Below are 19,883 nucleotides of genomic sequence, written 5' to 3'. Positions count from 1 at the left end.
TTTCCAGGGGAGGCGTGTGTCTATAAGACTAAGGTCAGGACTTTCATATGGATATTCCAAAACTTAAAATTTTTAGAAAAAAGCAGTTTTCTTCCCTGCAATCTTAACATGCACACTATTATTGTTCAGTGTCTGCTTGATGGTGGACTCATGAACATTAACATTAGCTTATATGAGAAAGGTCTTTAGTTGCTTAGAAGATACCTTGGGTTCCTTTATGACCTTTGACTATTATATGCCTTCCTCTTGAAATGATTTTTGTTCGTTTACCACTTCTAGAGAGGGTAATAACTGTTTTAAATTTCCTCAATTTGTGCAAAATCTGTCTGACTTAGAAATGGTGAAGTTCAACTCTTTAAAAATGTTTTTTTTTTTTAACCTTCATCTGCACGAGGAGCATCAACAACTATTTCTGAGGTGCTCAGAAATTTACTTTATTCATGTATCTACTCCCTGGACTTCTGTAAAAATGTTATGTACAGTAGTTTAGGTTAAATATATGCAGAAATATGGAAAGGAAAGGATTCACCAACTTTCATACACAATTCTACTTATGTAATGTATAACAGTATATGCCATTAATCAGTTTAAGTATCCAAGTCAATGTATTAAACAAGGAAGAATATTTATCGGCGGTAAGAGCAGGAAATCTCAGAGTGGGGTTGAAAAGTATATGTAAGGTAAATTTCCAAAAAATCATACCCAACTAAATTTCAGTGATTGTATGAGATAGCATTTTTATAAACATAACAATTGTGAATAGATAACTGACATCATGACAATCTATTAGTGACAAAAAGGTCTTATAAGTTGATTTTTTTTGTATTTCAAATGTAAGTTTATTTTTGTATTTAGAAAGTACAAGAAAATATGCAACTTGGGACATTGCTAAGCCCTCCTGGACCACAAAACAGATTTTTTATTTGGACCACCATCATTCTAATATTGTTTTTTTTTTTTTTTTCCCCACCCAACATTTTCGGAATAAGATTGCTCCAACATACTTAAACAGAGAGATATCTTGTAATTAATGCCATGCAGTCTACATATGACATGTGATTTTCCTTATCAAAATGTTTAAGCCTAATTCATCATTTGTGATTTTTTTAAATTATATTCTTACACTTTTATACTCCAGTACCATAAAAAAGTACAAAATCTGTGAAATAAGTTTGTGCATCTGAAGACTTAATGTGCGACATTTTAAAGGATCATACAAGTTTTTACTTTAAAATGGCACAAAAAAACTCAAAGACAAAAAAGGCCATCTTTGATTTTATGCAAAACTCTTCCACTCGCATGCGGCATTTTAAAGAAAAAAAAAGAAATACCGGAAAACAAAAAACAAACATCACTAAAAAACAGCAAATGATCAATGTTGGCCACAGTGTCAAGTCAGTTTCATATTTATTGCGCACAGTGCAGAGATAGTAACGTTGCCAGATACTTGCATACTACATTGCTGAAAGTACCCTACTTTGATAATATTAACCGCTTCCTGACGTCGGATGGGATAGTACGTCCGACATCAGGTCCCCTGCTTTGATGCAGAGCTCCGCGGTGAGCCCGCATCAAAGCCGGGACATGTCAGCTGTTTTGAACAGCTGACATGTGCCCGCAATAGCGGCGGGTGAAATCGCGATTCACCCGCCGCTAGTAACTAGTTAAATGCCTCTGTCAAACGCAGACAGCGGCATTTAACTACCGCATCCTGAAATGACGTCAATGCCGACCCCCGTCACATGATCGGGGGTCGGCGATGATTCAGTATTGTAACCATAGAGGTCCTTGAGACCTCTATGGTTACTGATCGCCGGTAGCTGTGAGCGCCACCCTGTGGTCGGCGCTCACAGCACACCTGATTTTCTGCTGCATAGCAGCTATCTGATGATCGCTGTTATGTAGCAGAGGCGATCGAGTTGTGCCTGCTTCTAGCCTCCCATGGAGGCTATTGAAGCATGGCAAAAGTAAAAAAACAAAGTTAAAAAAAATGTGAAAAAAATAAAAAAAACATAAAAGTTTAAATCACCCCCCTTTCGCCCCAATCAAAATAAATCAATAAAAAAAAAATCAAACCTACACATATTTGGTATCGCCGCGTTTAGAATTGCCCGATCTATCAATAAAAAAAAGCATTAACCTGATCGCTAAACGGCGTAATGAGAAAAAAATCCGAAACGCCAGAATTACGTTTTTTTGGTCGCCGTGACATTGCATTAAAATGCAATAACGGGCGATCAAAAGAATGTATCTGCACCAAAATGGTATCATTAAAAACACCAGCTCGGCTCACAAAAAATAAGCCCTCAACCGACCCAAGAGCATGAAAAATGGAGACGCTACGAGTATCGGAAAATGGCGCAATTTTTTTTTTTTTTTAGCAAAGTTTGGAATTTTTTTTCACCCCTTCGGTAAAAAATAACCTAGTCATGTTAGGTGTCTATGAACTCGTAATGACCTGGAGAATCATAATGGCAGGTCTGTTTTAGCATTTACTGAACCTAGCAAAAAAGCCAAGCAAAAAACAAGTGTGGGATTGCACTTTTTTTGCAATTTCACCGCACTTTAAATTTTTTTCCCGTTTTCTAGTACACAACATGGTAAAACCAATGATGTCGTTCAAAAGTACAACTTGTCCCACAAAAAATAAGCCCTCACATGGCCAAATTGACAGAAAAATAAAAAAGTTATGGCTCTGGGAAGGAGGGGAGTGAAAAACTAATACGGAAAAATGGAAAATCCCACGGTCATGAAGGGGTTAAACCATACACTTCACCCACAGAACCAATCAGTATTAGGAATTCACATACAGTTCTTATGTACATAGTGTCTAACGCAGTTCTTAGATTGTAAATTGTGAGTTTTTAAAATGGTACCAAACAATGCCCAGGGAGTGCCTGCCTTTACTACATACGCACCACCACTTCCTTATCTGACAGTAGTTTGGCCCTATTACATGGTGTGGCTAACCTGCAAATCATAAAAGTTGATCAAGGTAGCGATCAGGAGGCTGGTTGCACTCTTTAAATCTTCTACTCTTTTTACCCTACATACACTTTTGGATACTATCCAAGCCTACTGTTTGGACTGAAGTTACGTATTCTGACCCATCTGTGTTCCTCACTATTTTCCATTTTTAACCTTGACCCTAACATAGAATCATAAAATGTTAGAGTTGGAAGGGACCTCCAGGGTCATCGTGTCCAACCCCCTGCTCAATGCAGGATTCACTAAACCATCTCAGACAGATGTCTGTCCAGCCTCTGTTTGAAGACTTCCATTGAAGGAGAACTCACCACCTCTTGTGGCAGCCTGTTCCACTCATTGATCACCTTCACTGTCAAAAAGTTTTTGCTAATATCTAATCTGTATTTTCTCCCTTTCAATTTCATTCCATAGCTTCTCGTGTATCCTTGTGCAAATGAGAATAAAGATGATCCCTCTACAATGTGACATCCCCTATGTGTAGACAGCTATTAAGTCTCCTCTTAGCCTTCTTATTTGCAAGCTAAACATTCCCAGATCCTTTAACCGTTCCTCGTAGGACATAGTTTGCAGTCCGCTCACCTACCTGGTAGCTCTTCTCTGAACTTGCTGCCTAACACTTCTTGATGCTTCTCATGAACCCTTTGTCCTGGCTTCCCCTTACTGGTATAATTTTCTGATCCTGTCCTTGTTTCTATCTTTCTGGTGCTATCCTGGCTGGTTTGATTTAATCCCTTAGCTTTCTCCAGAAGTCAGCAGCTACAGTGGGGCAAAAAAGTATTTAGTCAGTCAGCAATAGTGCAAGTCCCACCACTTAAAAAGATGAGAGGCGTCTGTAATTTACATCATAGGTAGACCTCAACTATGGGAGACAAACTGAGAAAAAAAAATCCAGAAAATCACATTGTCTGGTTTTTTTAATCATTTTATTTGCATATTCTGGTGGAAAATAAGTATTTGGTCAGAAACAAACAATCAAGATTTCTGGCTCTCACAGACCTGTAACTTCTTCTTTAAGAGTCTCCTCTTTCCTCCACTCATTACCTGTAGTAATGGCACCTGTTTAAACTTGTTATCAGTATAAAAAGACACCTGTGCACACCCTCAAACAGTCTGACTCCAAACTCCACTATGGTGAAGACCAAAGAGCTGTCAAAGGACACCAGAAACAAAATTGTAGCCCTGCACCAGGCTGGGAAGACTGAATCTGCAATAGCCAACCAGCTTGGAGTGAAGAAATCAACAGTGGGAGCAATAATTAGAAAATGGAAGACATTCAAGACCACTGATAATCTCCCTCGATCTGGGGCTCCACGCAAAATCCCACCCCGTGGGGTCAGAATGATCACAAGAACCGTGAGCAAAAATCCCAGAACCATGCGGGGGGACCTAGTGAATGAACTGCAGAGAGCTGGGACCAATGTAACAAGGCCTACCATAAGTAACACACTACGCCACCATGGACTCAGATCCTGCAGTGCCAGACGTGTCCCACTGCTTAAGCCAGTACATGTCCGGGCCCGTCTGAAGTTTGCTAGAGAGCATTTGGATGATCCAGAGGAGTTTTGGGAGAATGTCCTATGGTCTGATGAAGCCAAACTGGAACTGTTTGGTAGAAACACAACTTGTCGTGTTTGGAGGAAAAAGAATACTGAGTTGCATCCATCAAACACCATACCTACTGTAAAGCATGGTGGCGGAAACATCATGCTTTCGGGCTGTTTCTCTGCAAAGGGGCCAGGACGACTGATCCGGGTACATGAAAGAATGAATGGGGCCATGTATCGTGAGATTTTGAGTGCAAACCTCCTTCCATCAGCAAGGGCATTGAAGATGAAACGTGGCTGGGTCTTTCAACATGACAATGGTCCAAAGCACACCGCCAGGGCAACGAAGGAGTGGCTTCGTAAGAAGCATTTCAAGGTCCTGGAGTGGCCTAGCCAGTCTCCAGATCTCAACCCTATAGAAAACCTTTGGAGGGAGTTGAAAGTCCGTGTTGCCAAGCGAAAAGCCAAAAACATCACTGCTCTAGAGGAGATCTGCATGGAGGAATGGGCCAACATACCAACAACAGTGTGTGGCAACCTTGTGAAGACTTACAGAAAACGTTTGACCTCTGTCATTGCCAACAAAGGATATATTACAAAGTATTGAGATGAAATTTTGTTTCTGACCAAATACTTATTTTCCACCAGAATATGCAAATAAAATGATAAAAAAAACAGACAATGTGATTTTCTGGATTTTTTTTTCTCAGTTTGTCTCCCATAGTTGAGGTCTACCTATGATGTAAATTACAGATGCCACTCATCTTTTTAAGTGGTGGAACTTGCACTATTGCTGACTGACTAAATACTTTTTTGCCCCACTGTACATCTGAAATACAACCCAGAGGCCCTTGTGGAGTGGGCTAGATCTTAGTATGGAAGATGAAGAGTGAAAATCAGGAGGTCCCTGGCCAAGTCTTGCTGTGAAAGCCCACTCTGGGTTAACATACCGTAATTGTTGCTGTGCACGTTGCTTCTGCATAACTTAGTGTAAGCATTGCAGAGACTGTGCTTAATTCTGTACATAATGGGATTTACAAGCTCTTCAATCGCAAAAATGCTGCTGTAAATTTCCAGGGCAATAAAGGCATTTGGTACAGACTTATCAGATTCATTCTATTGAATACATGTTAACTCAGCTGTAACGGAGGATGCTAATGGTCAGTCCAACAGTTATTCTGTGTGTAGGGTCAGATTATATATTTTTTTCTTTAGAATATTGCATATTATTAATGATTAGCAATGTGACAGATGTAAACAGTAGAATTTCAATAAACCCTGTAAAATATCTTAATATCTCATACCTTACATGTGCTTGATATATGGCTACAGCTGGCTGCATACTGTGCCATCACTGAATGCCATTATTGTCTTGACATACCCAAAATTTAAATATTGTCATTAGTTCAATATTTTGTAGAAGTGCAACTGCATGGATTAAGGCTGTTTTAATTGTGCAAACATACGGTATATTGCATCATAAATCATGCGTGTTACAATACAGACAAGAAATCTAAATTTAGTAGAGTAAATATGTAATGATAATCAGTAATCATCCAGATGGAAAAGTTAACGGCTATGTTTATTACTTAAAAGAGGTTGTCTACTACTTTTACATTGATGACGTATCCCTACAGTAGGTCATCAATGTCTGATCGGGTCTGACACCCGACACTTCTGCTGATCAGCTGTTATCGGAGCCAGCAGCAGCTGGAAGTGCTCACTTGCCGAGCTGCTCCGTCTCTGCAGTGGCCGCTGCAGGGTACTGCACATCTGCCTTCTATTGATTTGAATAGCAGGCAGATGTGCAGTACCACGCCTTGGCCACTAGCAGAAGATAGAGCAGCTCAGCAAGTGAGCACTCCTGTTCGCTGCCACTACCGACTCCGATAACAGCTGATCAGTGGGATTGCCATGTGTCGGACCCGATCAGACATTCATTACCTGTCCTAAGGATAGGTCATCAATATCAAAGTAGTGGATAAGACAAGGGGAATCTGTCAGTGTGAGCCACCATACATACTGCTTACTTGGGCATGTGGATCTTTGAAACATGAGGCAATCTGAACCTCTGCTTAATCAATCCGCTGTTCCATTACTAAAAAAAATGATTCTTTTTCCATATGCAAATAACGCTAAAGTGCTTTGGGCACGCTGAAGCACTGTTGCGCCTCCACCTACTCGGCTCTATTTCCCAGTGCCACCTTTTTCTGCTTTACTGTCAGCTTACTAGTCAAGCTAATGATCTGCCTGGTAACTAGAAGAAGGAGACGTTAGACATGGAAAAGAGATGGGGAAGCAGAGGCTTATGAAATAAACATTGTTTTTTAGTAATGGAGCAAGAGATTCCTTAAAGGAAATCTGTCACCAGGTTCAACAAGCAGCCTGATAAGTGACAAATCACTTGAATCATGGTATCTGCCCCTACATTATGCTGCTCTCAGATTAAATGGCAAAAACCTGCTTACGAATTATCTTTATGTAAAGGTATAGATCATACTGACAGATTCCCTGTAAAAAGTCCTGATGGCAATGTCAGTCCGAACAAATTAAATCGAATCTATCGCACTAAAAATGCAGTCCAATCTGCAGACTGCATGATACATGACACAAGAAGATGAACAGATTTAGATATTATTTGTGGGTAAAGATTCTGTATATCATGTATTTTATTTTATTCATTTTAAGCTTTGCTCATTCCTGGATTTAGGTCAAGTGAGCAATCAGTGATTCGTGTCACCTGAAGGGTAGAGTCAAACGACAGTATAAAGATCGTTCACCCAGAAAAAAGGGACAATATTTTTCTCAATTGTCATCCGTGTGCTGTCTGTATGAAATCCGTTTTTTTTTAACAGCAGTGGCTATTAATAATTTGCAAGACCGTTTACAGTTTCCTATTTTACAGAAATAAAATGTATCTGCAAAAATCAGATGTTATACTGTGGTGTCTGATTTTTTACTCGCACCTATAGACTTGAAGATTTGGTCATGGAACAAGTTATTGATCTGCACTGCCCCATTGGATAACATTGGTCGGGTTGAGATCTTTTTTTTTTTTTAACAGATAGCACTGAGTGAGACTTCCCACTTTACTGACAAGCCCTGAATAAGCAGTGAATAACAAAACTGGAGATCAATCTGCTCTGTAGCATGCTGTCCGCAGATTGGACTGCATTTTCAATGTAATATGTTCCCTTTAACAGCTCATGTATAATGTGTTTACCATCCCCACTGAGGCCTCATTAGCCCAACAGTATTTCTCCTCAGTGTTTTATGCGAAATGCAGAACTGGTGTTAAGCTTTCAATTCTAGCTTTTCTCTGTCAGTTTCAGTCCTGGTTTTGGCATAAAAACACTGATGCAGAATACTGACCAAATACTGACATGTGAATGAGGCCTTAGAGGTAGTGCACATGGTGCAGATTGTGCACTGTTAACTAAATGAGACATTATTAATACCTTTCTAATGCATCTTTGATAGGACATTAGACCATGCTGCAATTTTTTAATGGATTATTAAGAAAATAACCTTTTTGTAAATTAGTCATATAGGCTCTTGACTACTCTGGGTCCTGTTTTATTGAAATATCCTAAATAGACCCATTAAATAATGTAACAATGTAATTAAATAATGTAAAAGAAGACTATGATTGTACCAATTATTACATGAGAAAATCTACAGTTTATCTCGCAGTTTACACATGGTGTCTGCAGAAGGGGCAATGATTTTCTATGAAGTTTAGGCATTTTACATACCAAAGTGTCAACTGTTGCACAAATTGTTATAACGCTTTCTAAATCTCAGTATTTGCAGCATTTACGAGCATACTACATAAGTAAAAAGTAGACTTGTAAGCTCCAACAGCTTCAGCAACCATCACCCATCAACTCTTGCCGCGCTGTCAGACAGCTGCCTGGAGGGTTGAATACAGAAGGATCTTTTATTCCTAGGTGTAAGTCAAAGAATCGTGTAGAAGTGGTCATGCTTTCATTCTTTGTGTAGGTTTCTTGTACAGGGTAGCAATCCTTATCTGTGTAAACTCCAACCCAGGTTTCATCTGTTTAATATAAAACAAAATGAAAATTAAAATTATGAAAATTGTACAATATTAAAATACAATATACTGTATATGTAAATGTATAATATCAATGTACTTTCCATTTTCGTCATCAAGTAATTTCTAACAGTAGTAAGAGTACCGTTTTCTAGATTCATATCGGTGTTAGAGGTTATGTCAAATAAGTTGGAAAAACTAGGGCCGGAAGGGGCACTTTTTTCTGGTAAAATGACAGAATCCCCGAGAGAAACTAGATGGACCTAATTGTTATCAACGGGATTAGTGCAATTTTATTATTATTATAGTGCAATGCTGTTTTCATCATGTAGTAGATCCACTACTGCATTTAATTAATTTCTTTTACTCCCATTTCAGAATAGAATGCAGGTGTGAATTTAGACTTACTTAGAGTAATTTGGTGGCGTAGTGAAACTAGGCCCCTGTAATGCATGTTTCTCACATTGTATAGAAATATTAGATATCTCTTGCACTGACTCCCAAACGTCTTATGAATAGCAACGAGTGAATATGCTCAGTGATACTCAGATATCACCCGGTGACCTGGGTATTAAGATGTGCTAGTAACTCGACGAGCATTGGCTGGTGCTTTTATTTGAAGTTCGAATCCCCATCCATCATGTTTGACAGCTGTAACACAGCAAAGAAACATGCGGGGATTGCCTGCCAGTCACTGTAATGCCATAGCCATCATGGTAGCGGCATTACTGTGATTGGCTGGCCGCATTACCTCATCAGAGGGTTCAAAAGGAAAGGCACCACCAGGCTTGGAACACTGACACCATTGCACAGCTCAGGGGCAGTTGTGATTGGAAGAAGAGAGCAGTTTTCCAGGCCTGTGTGCACAAGTTAACTAATCAGAGTCCTCTTGTTTTGATGCTGGTGCTGAAGCTGAACCATCATACTAACAGTTCTTCTAATGGCTAATCTTCTGCTTTGCTGTTTGTATTAGATACAGTCTGAATTCAGCCTTGTGACAGTTGACGGAGCCGAGAGTGTACAGTCTCTAGGCAGGGCTTAGGGCTTTGCAGTCCATTGCTAAATATATACAGTTGTGGCCAAAAGTATTGACACCCCTGCAATTCTGTCAGATAATACTCAGTTTCTTCCTGAAAATGATTGCAAACACAAATTCTTTGGTATTATTATCTTCATTTAATTTGTCTTAAATGAAAAAACACAAAAGAGAATGAAGCAGAAAGGAAAACTTTGATCATTTCACAAAAAACTCCAAAAATGGGCCAGACAAAAGTATTGTCACCCTCAGCCTAGTACTTGGTTGCACAACCTTTGGCCAAAATAACTGCGACCAACCGCTTCCGGTAACCATCAATGTGTTTCTTACAATGCTCTGCTGAAATTTTAGACCATTCTTCTTTGGCAAACTGCTCCAGGTCCCTGATATTTGAAGGGCGCCTTCTCCAAACTGCCATTTTTAGATCTCTCCACAGGTGTTCAAGGGGATTCAGGTCTGGACTCATTGCTGGCCACCTTAGAAGTCTCCAGTGCTTTCTCTCAAACCATTTTCTAGTACTTTTTGAAGTGTGTTTTGGGTCCTTGTCCTGCTGGAAGACCCATGACCTCTGAGGGAGACCCAGCTTTCTCACACTGGGCCCTACATTATGCTGCAAAATTTGTTGGTAGTCTTCAGACTTCATAATGCCATGCACACGGTCAAGCAGTCCAGTGCCAGAGGCAGCAAAGCAACCCCAAAACATCAGGGAACCTCCGCCATGTTTGACTGTAGGGACCGTGTTCTTTTCTTTGAATGCCTCTTTTTTTCTCCTGTAAACTCTATGTTGATGCCTTTGCCCAAAAAGCTCTACTTTTGTCTCATCTGACCAGAGAACATTCTTCCAAAACGTTTTAGGCTTTTTCAGGTAAGTTTTGGCAAACTCCAGCCTGGCTTTTTTATGTCTCGGGGTAAGAAGTGGGGTCTTCCTGGGACTCCTACCATACAGTCCCTTTTCATTCAGACGCCGACGGATAGTACGGGTTGACACTGTTGTACCCTCGGACTGCAGGGCAGCTTGAACTTGTTTGGATGTTAGTCGAGGTTCTTTATCCAACGTCTGCACAATCTTGCGTTGAAATCTCTTGTCAATTTTTCTTTTCAGTCCACATCTAGGGAGGTTAGCCACAGTGCCATGGGCTTTAAACTTCTTGATGACACTGCGCATGGTAGACACAGGAACATTCAGGTCTTTGGGGATGGACTTGTAGCCTTGAGATTGCTCATGCTTCCTCACAATTTGGTTTCTCAAGTCCTCAGACAGTTCTTTGGTCTTCTTTCTTTTCTCCATGCTCAATGTGGTACACACAAGGACACAGGACAGAGGTTGAGTCAACTTTAATCCATGTCAACTGGCTGCAAGTGTGATTTAGTTATTGCCAACACCTGTTAGGTGCCACAGGTAAGTTACAGGTGCTGTTAATTACACAAATTAGAGAAGCATCACATGATTTTTCGAACAGTGCCAATACTTTTGTCCACCCCCTTTTTTGTGTTTGGTGTGGAATTATATCCAATTTGGCTTTAGGACAATTATTTTTGTGTTTTTTCATTTAAGACAAATTAAATGAGGATAATAATACCAAAGAATTTGTGTTTGCAATCATTTTCAGGAAGAAACTGAGTATTATCTGACAGAATTGCAGGGTGTCAATACTTTTGGCCACAACTGTAGCTGCTGCACGTGACCCCATTATTGTTTGGGGGGGTGAAAAAATTGACTATTTTGTCATTCATAGCGCATTACGTGCTTTGTGTTACATTATGGTGGTATATAACTCTCCAAAACGCGTTCAAAAATTGTTCTGGATTGAGTTTGTCATTCACAGTGTATTATGTGCTTTGTGTTATATTTCGGTGTTATACAACTCTCCAAAAAAGCACTCAAAAATAGTTTTAAATTAAATTTGTCAACCATAGATTATTACGTGTTTTGCTTTACTTTTCGGTGGCATATACATATAAATCTCAAAAAAAGCATTGAAAAATTGTTCTGGATTGAATTTGTCATCCATAGATTATTACGTGCTTTGAGTTATATTTCAGTGGTATATAACACTCTAAAAAAGGTCCAAATTTTTTTTTCTGGATTCAATTAGTCACCCATGGAGTTTAACATGGTTAGCGTTACATTATGGAGGTCTATAAACCTCCAACAAGAGGTTTAACATTTTTTCTGGATTGAATTAGTAATCCATGCAGTGTAATGCGCTTAGTGGACAATAGAGATGAGCGAACCTTTCAAGGTTCAGTTCGATTCACCAAACATGATCGTTGAACAGTTCGACAAAGGTACCTGGACCCCATGAGATTCCATAGGAGGCCAAACCAAATGTATGCACAACATCCTAAGGGGTGACAAAAAACCCACAAACAGCTAAAATTAGGGGCAGACACCATGACAAGCGACATCAATTAACCCACAGTAGAAATTTGCAAATGGCACAGCAGCAGTCATAGGCCATGCATTATGTATCAGGGTCTGGCCCAGCATTTACAGCTTGGAATTAAAGCCTCAATGAGGACCTGATGTTTAAGGGAGCAGTAAAGCCTTAGACCTGATACCTCATGCAACACCTCCTTTTTTATATTCCTGCCACACTCAGATGGCTCAAACACCAGTTTCATACAGTACTATTGGTAGAAAAATGTAAGGAAAGTAACACAGGTAGTTGACTGAAAGTAAGTGCAGTCCTTCCTGTCTGGGAGCCCTACTTACACAGGAAACCCACCAGATGGAGACCCAACTTGGAGTCTCCGCATTTCAAAAAATAATTGTCAGATACCATTAAAGTGGCCTAAGGTGGCATAAATTTCCACGAAGTATAAATATTATAATAAGCCTCTGACACATCTTCCACCACAGGCAACCTACCACATGGAGACCCAACTTGAAGTTTCTGAACCAAAGTGTCATCGATATCCACAGAGTAGAAACAATATAACATGCATCTGCCACACTTTATACTACAGGAAACCTACCAGATGGAGAGCCATCTTGGAGTCTACACATTTCAAAAAATTGTTCGCAACATGAACAACAGTAGCAACAGCAGGCACAGAAGACATCACAAAGATGGCGCAGGTTGCAATAATGCAAGATCAATGCATGACACTAAAAACAATATCATCACTTAGTCTGCTCAGTCTACGACTGGGATGCCAAAGTCATTGGAAATCCATAACTTATTCATTTTGATGAAAGTTAGGTGGTCTACACTTTCAGGGCCAGATGCGCTTATCCATAAGGACACCACCAGCAGCGCTGAAGACACGTTCTGAGAGAACGCTAGCTTTCAGACATGACAAAACCTCCAAGGCATGACACGTGAGCTCATGCCGCTCTTCCATTTTTGAAACGACGCAACTGCTGCTAATGTTATTGCGATGACACCTTGACGTTCCCAGGGTTGCACGTCTAGAACTGGGATGCACACTCAGTGCCTCACTGCTGTCTTAAGGAAAACCACTCTTAAGATTGTCTTCAAGCATGTTTCGATACTCCAGCATGTGCGCATCCATTTCCAGGGGGGGAAGCAACTGGCTAAATTTTCTCTTGTACAGTGGATCTACGAGTGTCAACCCAGAAGTCAGCACAATTTCTAACCCTAAGCATACGAGCATCGTGTTGAAAATAGAGCTGCAAGAAGGCACTCATGTGTCCGGCGCTTCCATGAGGTCAAAGACTATGCTGTGTTCGTGGCAGGATAACACTAAAGGTTGCTTCCTCTGTCCCCTCCCGCCAACCATGGACAACAGAGAGGGGATCACTATTCTCTTCATCTACTGACTTACGCATCCATCCACTCTTTCTCCTGGTCATTCTCCATTTCTTCCACAGCTCCTGTATCTTCACTAACAGTTTGTCTGCAACCATGAGCCCTCCTCGATCACTGTAAGCCCCCGCCATGGAACTCACCTGTGCAACAACAGTTCAGAAATTTGAGATATTGTTATCCCTTCGGTATCCTCCTCTGCTTCCACCTTTTCCTCTGGGACCACCACCTCCTCACGCAAACTATTCAAAGTGTGCTCCAGCATGGTAGATGACCGGAATAGTGATGCTGATAATGGCATCATCAGCACTAACAATCTTAGTAGCCATTTCAAAACTGTGCAGAAAGGTGCAGAGGTCCTTCATCTGTGCCCACTCCGCAAGCGTGATTTGCACCATGCCTGTACTGGGTTGGCATAGACTTTGCAAAAGGACATACTATACCAGAGCTTGTCATTATTGCCACAGTCGCTGCAACATATGCAGAGTGAAATTCCACAGTGTCAGAACATCACAAATCAAATGGTTAATTGGTAGGCTGAAAGACATCTGTAGTGTTGCAAGTCGATGATCTGTGGGGTGCGATCATCGGATGTGCGCACATAGCGGCCGCACTTTCTGCAGCAGCGTATCCAGGCTGGGAGAGTGGCAGAGAAATTGTTTTACCACTAGGTTGAGGATGTGAGCCATGCAAGGTACGGGTCTGAGGTTGCCCCGGCACAGGGCCACCATCAGGTTTGCACCGTTATCGCACACAGCCTTCCCTGGCTCCAGGATCAGTGTAGACGTAATTACTCTAACTTGGCCTCGATAGCTGTCCATAACTCTTGAGCTCTGTTACTGTGATCTCCAAGGCATATTAATTCTAACACTGCTTGACTGCGGTGAGCAATGGCTGTGCAGTATGAAGGTGAGGGGGATTCTATCTGCACTGTTGGAATGCGTGTCAGATTAAGGGAGAGGTTGAGGACATAGGTGGAGGCCATAGAGGAGGAGGAGGAGCCAGAAGCAGTGGAGGAACTGTTAGTTACAGTGGTTTGTCCCGCAGGCCATGAGGATTTAAAGACTTGTAGAGCAGCCCCCTGACCACCTGCCCCCATAGCTACCAAAGTTACCCAGTTCCCTGTCAGCGAGGGAACTTCTCATGTTTGCACATCCAGGTGTCAGTGGTGAAATGCACCCTGGCAGACATAGATTTTTTTCAAAGAATGGGTGATGTTGTCAGTGATATGCTGATGTAGCGCAGGCACAGCTTTTTTAGAGAAGCAATGGCGACTGGGCATCTGGTACTGGGGGACTGTGACAGCTATCAACTTTCAGAAACTATCTATATCCACCAGAAGTTCCGTGGTCAACAGACTGGAAATGGTGGAGTTCAAGCTCTAAGCTTTGGCATGTGTAGGAGGAAACATTCTTTTACATTACCATAACTGCTGGACTGAGGGCTGGCTTCTGTGCTGATAGAGGATGGAGTACGGAGAACAGAACATACTGCTGGACTGTGAGTGAGGTGCAAGCAGAGATTTTATGGTCGATGGAGAAAGATTTGTTGTACTAGGTGACAGAAAAACAGCAGGCATGTCCACTTTCGTACCAACTGATGGGCTCTCACTAACCCCAACTGTATGGGGTAAACAAGTGGAGTGTCTGCGGTCGGAGCCCTGTGTGAGAAGACTTGGCACAGTGATAGGAGGAACAAGCAGCAGATGTGGTTGATGGGGCAGCCTGTGGTTGGTAAGGCACACTAGTTGGCATTTTAGCACAGTGAGATTTCCACACTAAGGTATATTGATTGTGCATGTGCTGGTTCATGCATGTAGTTGTCAAATTATTGCAATTTTTGCATCTACTGAGTTTTTTTGCAAATTTGGCAGATAATGTGAGTTGGGTCATCCTTTGTGGTCTCAAAAAAAGCCCAGGCTAAGCAACCCTTGCAGCTCCTATGAACTGCACACTCGCGACAGGTGCAGGCCACATCCAGAGTTGGGGCTGAGGATGCAGTGCTTGTCATGGTTGTATCACTTCGTGTCTCTGTGGGAATATGCAAGTAACCGCCTCATTTTCTTCCTCCTCCACATCCTCTGCTGAACTTCTCAGCTGCATTACCTCTGGGAACACACCAAGTGGGATCTACATCTTCATTGTGATCCTCTCTGTTCTCACACTCCTCACCCTGAGTCACCCTCCTCCTCTTTCTTCTCTGACACCACAGTACAATCCGCGTGTGCCTCTGGTATCTGAGTCTCATCAGGATCACCTCCACTCCCGGTGGTTAACGTCTGGTGATGAGGGTCTGGATTCTGCTTGGACCCTACTTTGTCCGGCCTGGAATCCAACATGAAAAAATTTTGGGCATCGGTGCAGATGCTTTTCTCCTCTGGAGTCTGTGAATCTTTGGAGCAGACCTCTGATGCCCAAGGTATAGATTGGGTGAACAGCACAGCCGAGTGGCCCATCTGTGGTTCCCCACAGTCAGTTGGATGTTTGAAAATTTGTGACACAGTGGGAAACAAGCGCCATTGGAGTGCCACCTCCGAGGATTGTACTGTGTGTGATGTTAAGGTGGACAAAGAGAAGGAGAGGCCACTTGATGCAGCATTTGCCATCTACTGGAGCACATGCTCTTTCTAGCCCTCATCTACAAGGCGTGCTGCTGGGCGGCTGCCAATGAAGAGGAGTGTAGTAGCCCGTGCAGTAACATATGTTGTGAGTGGTCTCCTATGTGATTGAGACTCTGCACACTGGCTAGCACAGTGGCAAAGTCTCACTCAGTGCAGTGTAGTGTAGTGTGAGGCTAGAGCAGGAGCTCATCTGTTAAGTTTATGACAGAATAGGCTGTCAGTGCTGCAGTTAGCTCTGCTCCCTGCATGCTCTTGTTCATGCTCTCCGGACCTCCCCTGGGTCCTAGTGAACACATTACATTTACCTCAGCCACTGCCTAACCTTGTCTGACCTCATCTTATGATTTTCACCTCCAACACTTGGATCAGAAATTGCCAGTGCCATCTATAAACTACCTGCCTGCAATCTTCATCTGAGATTAATTAAATTATTAGGTTAATTAAATTCAGGTATGTAATGGTTACTGTCAGGTGTATGTGAGAGGATGGGGGCAGGTTGGGAACTGAAGGGGTGATGGAGGTAGGACAGGGTGCTGGGGGCCTTATTGTTATACTTATCATACTGTGCAGTGTTCTAAGATTACCGTACATCCACTACATTGCATGTAATAGGTGATGTTTGAGAGGGCTGGAGATGAAGAGGAAAGGGGCTTATTATTCTTACTGCCGGGGTCTTATTATAAGCCCAGCCTGTTAGTATAACAAGCCCCCATACAGCAACCATGGCATGAGCTGTGTTATATTTAATAATGTCATAGTAAGAAACTTATTATTATTATTATTATAAAATTATTAAATATATCCTGACAAGTGATACATGCTGCTCATGCTTTGTGTAGCCTGTACTGTATAAGAACCAGCTGTAGTATCCCAGCCAGGCATGTTTGTTCCTGTAAAGCTGTGGCGCTTCAGAGAAATACATACTTTTAATAGCTGCTGAGGACTGAGTGGCGCTTGCTCTAGTCCTATAGACAGGTTAACGGCAGCTCCTCCCCAGTTGCTGACAGTGACTAACAAGTGTCTTCCTATGTTCACGTATAGCAGAGAGTTGTCAGTCACTGTCAGCGGGCAGGGAGAAGCTGCCGTGGACTTGTCTGTAAGACTAGAGCACAGCGCCAGTAGGTCCCCAGCAGCTATTAAAAGTATGTATTTATTTGAAACACCGCAGCTTTACAGAGACAAACATGTCCCGCTGGGACACTACAGCTGGTGCTGATACATGCTGCACAAACCATGTTCAGCATGTATTGCCTGTCTGGCTTCCTTTAAAGGGGTTGTCCAGGCTTGGGATAAAAGTCTGCAGTCAATCTATGTTACTGCAGACTGCCAAATTATGACTGCGTGCAGGGTATGGTCACCTGGGGCACCTCTCGTGAGGTGGCCACCCAGAGCTACCACCACTCCTAACTGCATCGACATATAGTTAAGTTCTTTGACAATGCAGGGTCATGATCCCCTGCACTACTGCTCTCCACTTTGTACACCGCATGCTGCTTTAAGTATGAAGCTTACAGAATGGCAGGGTGATACACTGGCCAAGGCACAGGCGCACACACAGGACTTTAGAGTCCCGTTGCGTTGACATCATTGCACAGCACCGAGACACCGACGCCTTGTACGCCCGCATGATGACATCTCATTTATTCACCCACACTTTGACAGGCGTACTCGTCAGGATCCTGGATTAGGTGAAGTATATGATGTTTTTTATTTTAATTAAAACTTGTAGTGTGACAGTGGGGACATTATAAAGTATAGGGGACCCTCAGACATTGTAGGGACTATTCTATTGGGCCCTCATATAGTGTGGGGTCTTCATACAGCATGGGAGCTAATATGAGGCCATTATACAGTGTGAGGACTACTGTTGGGGCCATTATACAGTTTGGGAGCTAATGAGAGGGTCAGTATACAGGTAGGGGGCTAGTATGGGGGGTTATAGGATGTTTCACCCCCAGCAGTTCGCCCCCAGCAGTTCGCCCCCAGGTACATTTTGCCCGCGCACATTTCTCCCCAGCATTTGGCCCCCAGGATGATACTTACCTGTCGCAGCTGCAGCTCCTTGGGTCATGGAGTGTAGTCTATCGGCTCCCTGTGACGTCAGATGGAAACAGTTGATTTAACATGCCACAAAAGTGAAGTACTCTGTACAGTACTTTTGTGACGTGGATTGATGACGGATGGGAATTCATGAACCACAAGGACAAACTGGCGAAACATCCAAACTCAAAATTCTGGGGCCAAAACATGGTACAAACAGGGCAAAATGTGCCCGGGGGCGAACTGCTGGGGGCGAAACCTCCAAATCCCAGTATAGGGACTATTGTGAAGGGTCCTCATACTGTGTGGGAGCCAATATAAAGTGTGAGGACTGCTGTGGGGCCATTATACATTGTGAAAGCTAATGTGAGGGCCTTTCTACAGTTTAGGGGCCATCATACAGTGTGGATTACTATAGAGGTTTATATAAAGTGTGAAGGCCAATATATAGTATTGAGGCTACTGTGGGAGCTATTAGACAGTGTGGAAGCCACTATATAGCGTGGATCTTATAGTGGGGGCCATTATACACTGTGAGGTCTACTGTGGGGGTCATTATATTGTGTTTTGAGGGAGCAGTGGACTTATCCTGCTATGTAAAGGGGAGCTGTGAGCGCCTCATACTTTGCATAGAGGAGTTGTGGACCCAACATTTTCAGATGTGTCGCCCCCCTCAACCTTCTCCCAAGCTAAACCTCTAGCTACTAGGGTTGAGCGACTTTTACTTTTTCAGGATCGAGTCGGGTTTCGCGAAACCCGACTTTGTCAAAAGTCGGGTCGGGCAAAATCGTCCGATCATTGCGAAAAGTCGGGGGCCGACTGAAACACGAAACCCAATGCAAGTCAATGGGGAATAAAAGTCGGCAGTGAGTGGAGGACAGGAAAACACCTACAGAGCCCATTTTAATGTCAAAAACATCAATTATTGTTACTTAAGCTTGTCAATCTTAATTAACCTTATAATAATAGTTAGGTATTGAAAATTGGGGGTCATTTGGTTAAAGTTGTGGGGGGGGGGAGGGCTGGCTCAATTTTTTCTTGGGCCCAGGAAATGTGGAATACGTCACGGCGGTGGAGCAGGGAGAGGTAAGTATTTCAACTTTGCAAGTGCTGTGATCCTGAGCAAGCAGGGGGGGGCACACTCGTTCGCATTGCCACAGGCACAGGGCCCCTCAAAGTACGGCATTGTGTTTGACGGCGGGGGCGCCTCCCACTGGCAGTGACACTTATGCGTACTATGACGGGCCCTGTGACAGTGACGTCGCCAACGAGTATGCCCCCCCACCTGATGAAGGAACCTGCACTTTCATATGCACCTTCCTCTTTGTCCCCGTGTAAGTTGGTATAGTATGTGGGAAGGGGGACCTGACTTTCAGCAGGGTCAGATTCTGGCTGTTTAGAGTGCAAGGGGAATGTAGTGGTCTGGGTCAATGTACCAGCAGACCCATCAAGCAGTGGCTGGGTAATAGGCAGGATGAGGAGGAAACACAGATATAGGCCCAAAATAAAAAAGGAGGCTAAAAGCAGAAAAAAATTGGTAACAGGAGTAAACAGGCAGCATTGCTTTGTTCAGTGGAGGACAACAACAAGCAGCAGCAGACACCGTTAGTAGGGCCCAACCAAACTAGTAGGCCAAATACAGTTTCAAATTCTCAATACAGGCCGAAAGCCTGTAGATTCAAACTCAGCTTTGTTTCTTTGAGGAAACCAAGAGGCAGCAGCAGATGTCACTAGGCCCAAACCAAGAACCAGGCCAAATGCAGTTTCATATTGTTGATAGAGGCCGAAAGCCTGTAGATTCAAACTCAGCTTTGTTTCTTTGAGGAAA

At 42.6% G+C, this 19,883-nt stretch overlaps 1 protein-coding gene across 2 annotated transcripts in view; it reads right to left on the bottom strand.

Annotated features, from left to right (window-relative positions):
• Positions 1 to 838: 838 nt before the first annotated feature.
• EPDR1 (ependymin related 1) overlaps positions 839 to 19,883 on the bottom strand; it is a 125,931-nt gene continuing 106,886 nt past the window's right edge. Inside the window, exons 3-6 of one of the 2 annotated variants that reach the window (XM_077269255.1) lie at positions 6,418 to 8,589; positions 5,355 to 6,264; positions 2,770 to 3,744; positions 839 to 1,498 (exon numbers count right to left, since the gene is read on the bottom strand). In XM_077269255.1, the coding sequence (XP_077125370.1) occupies positions 8,399 to 8,589 (191 nt within the window). In that variant the 3' untranslated portion in view covers positions 839 to 1,498; positions 2,770 to 3,744; positions 5,355 to 6,264; positions 6,418 to 8,398. Of the gene's footprint in view, positions 1,499 to 2,769; positions 3,745 to 5,354; positions 8,590 to 19,883 lie in introns of both variants that reach the window. The other variant, XM_077269253.1, reaches the window with a different exon arrangement.

Source organism: Ranitomeya variabilis, chromosome 6 (assembly GCF_051348905.1).
Source record: "Ranitomeya variabilis isolate aRanVar5 chromosome 6, aRanVar5.hap1, whole genome shotgun sequence".
Classification (NCBI taxonomy): Eukaryota; Metazoa; Chordata; class Amphibia; order Anura; family Dendrobatidae; genus Ranitomeya; species Ranitomeya variabilis.
Note: the sequence above shows the minus strand (reverse complement) of the source record. Positions and strands in the feature narration are given on the sequence as shown.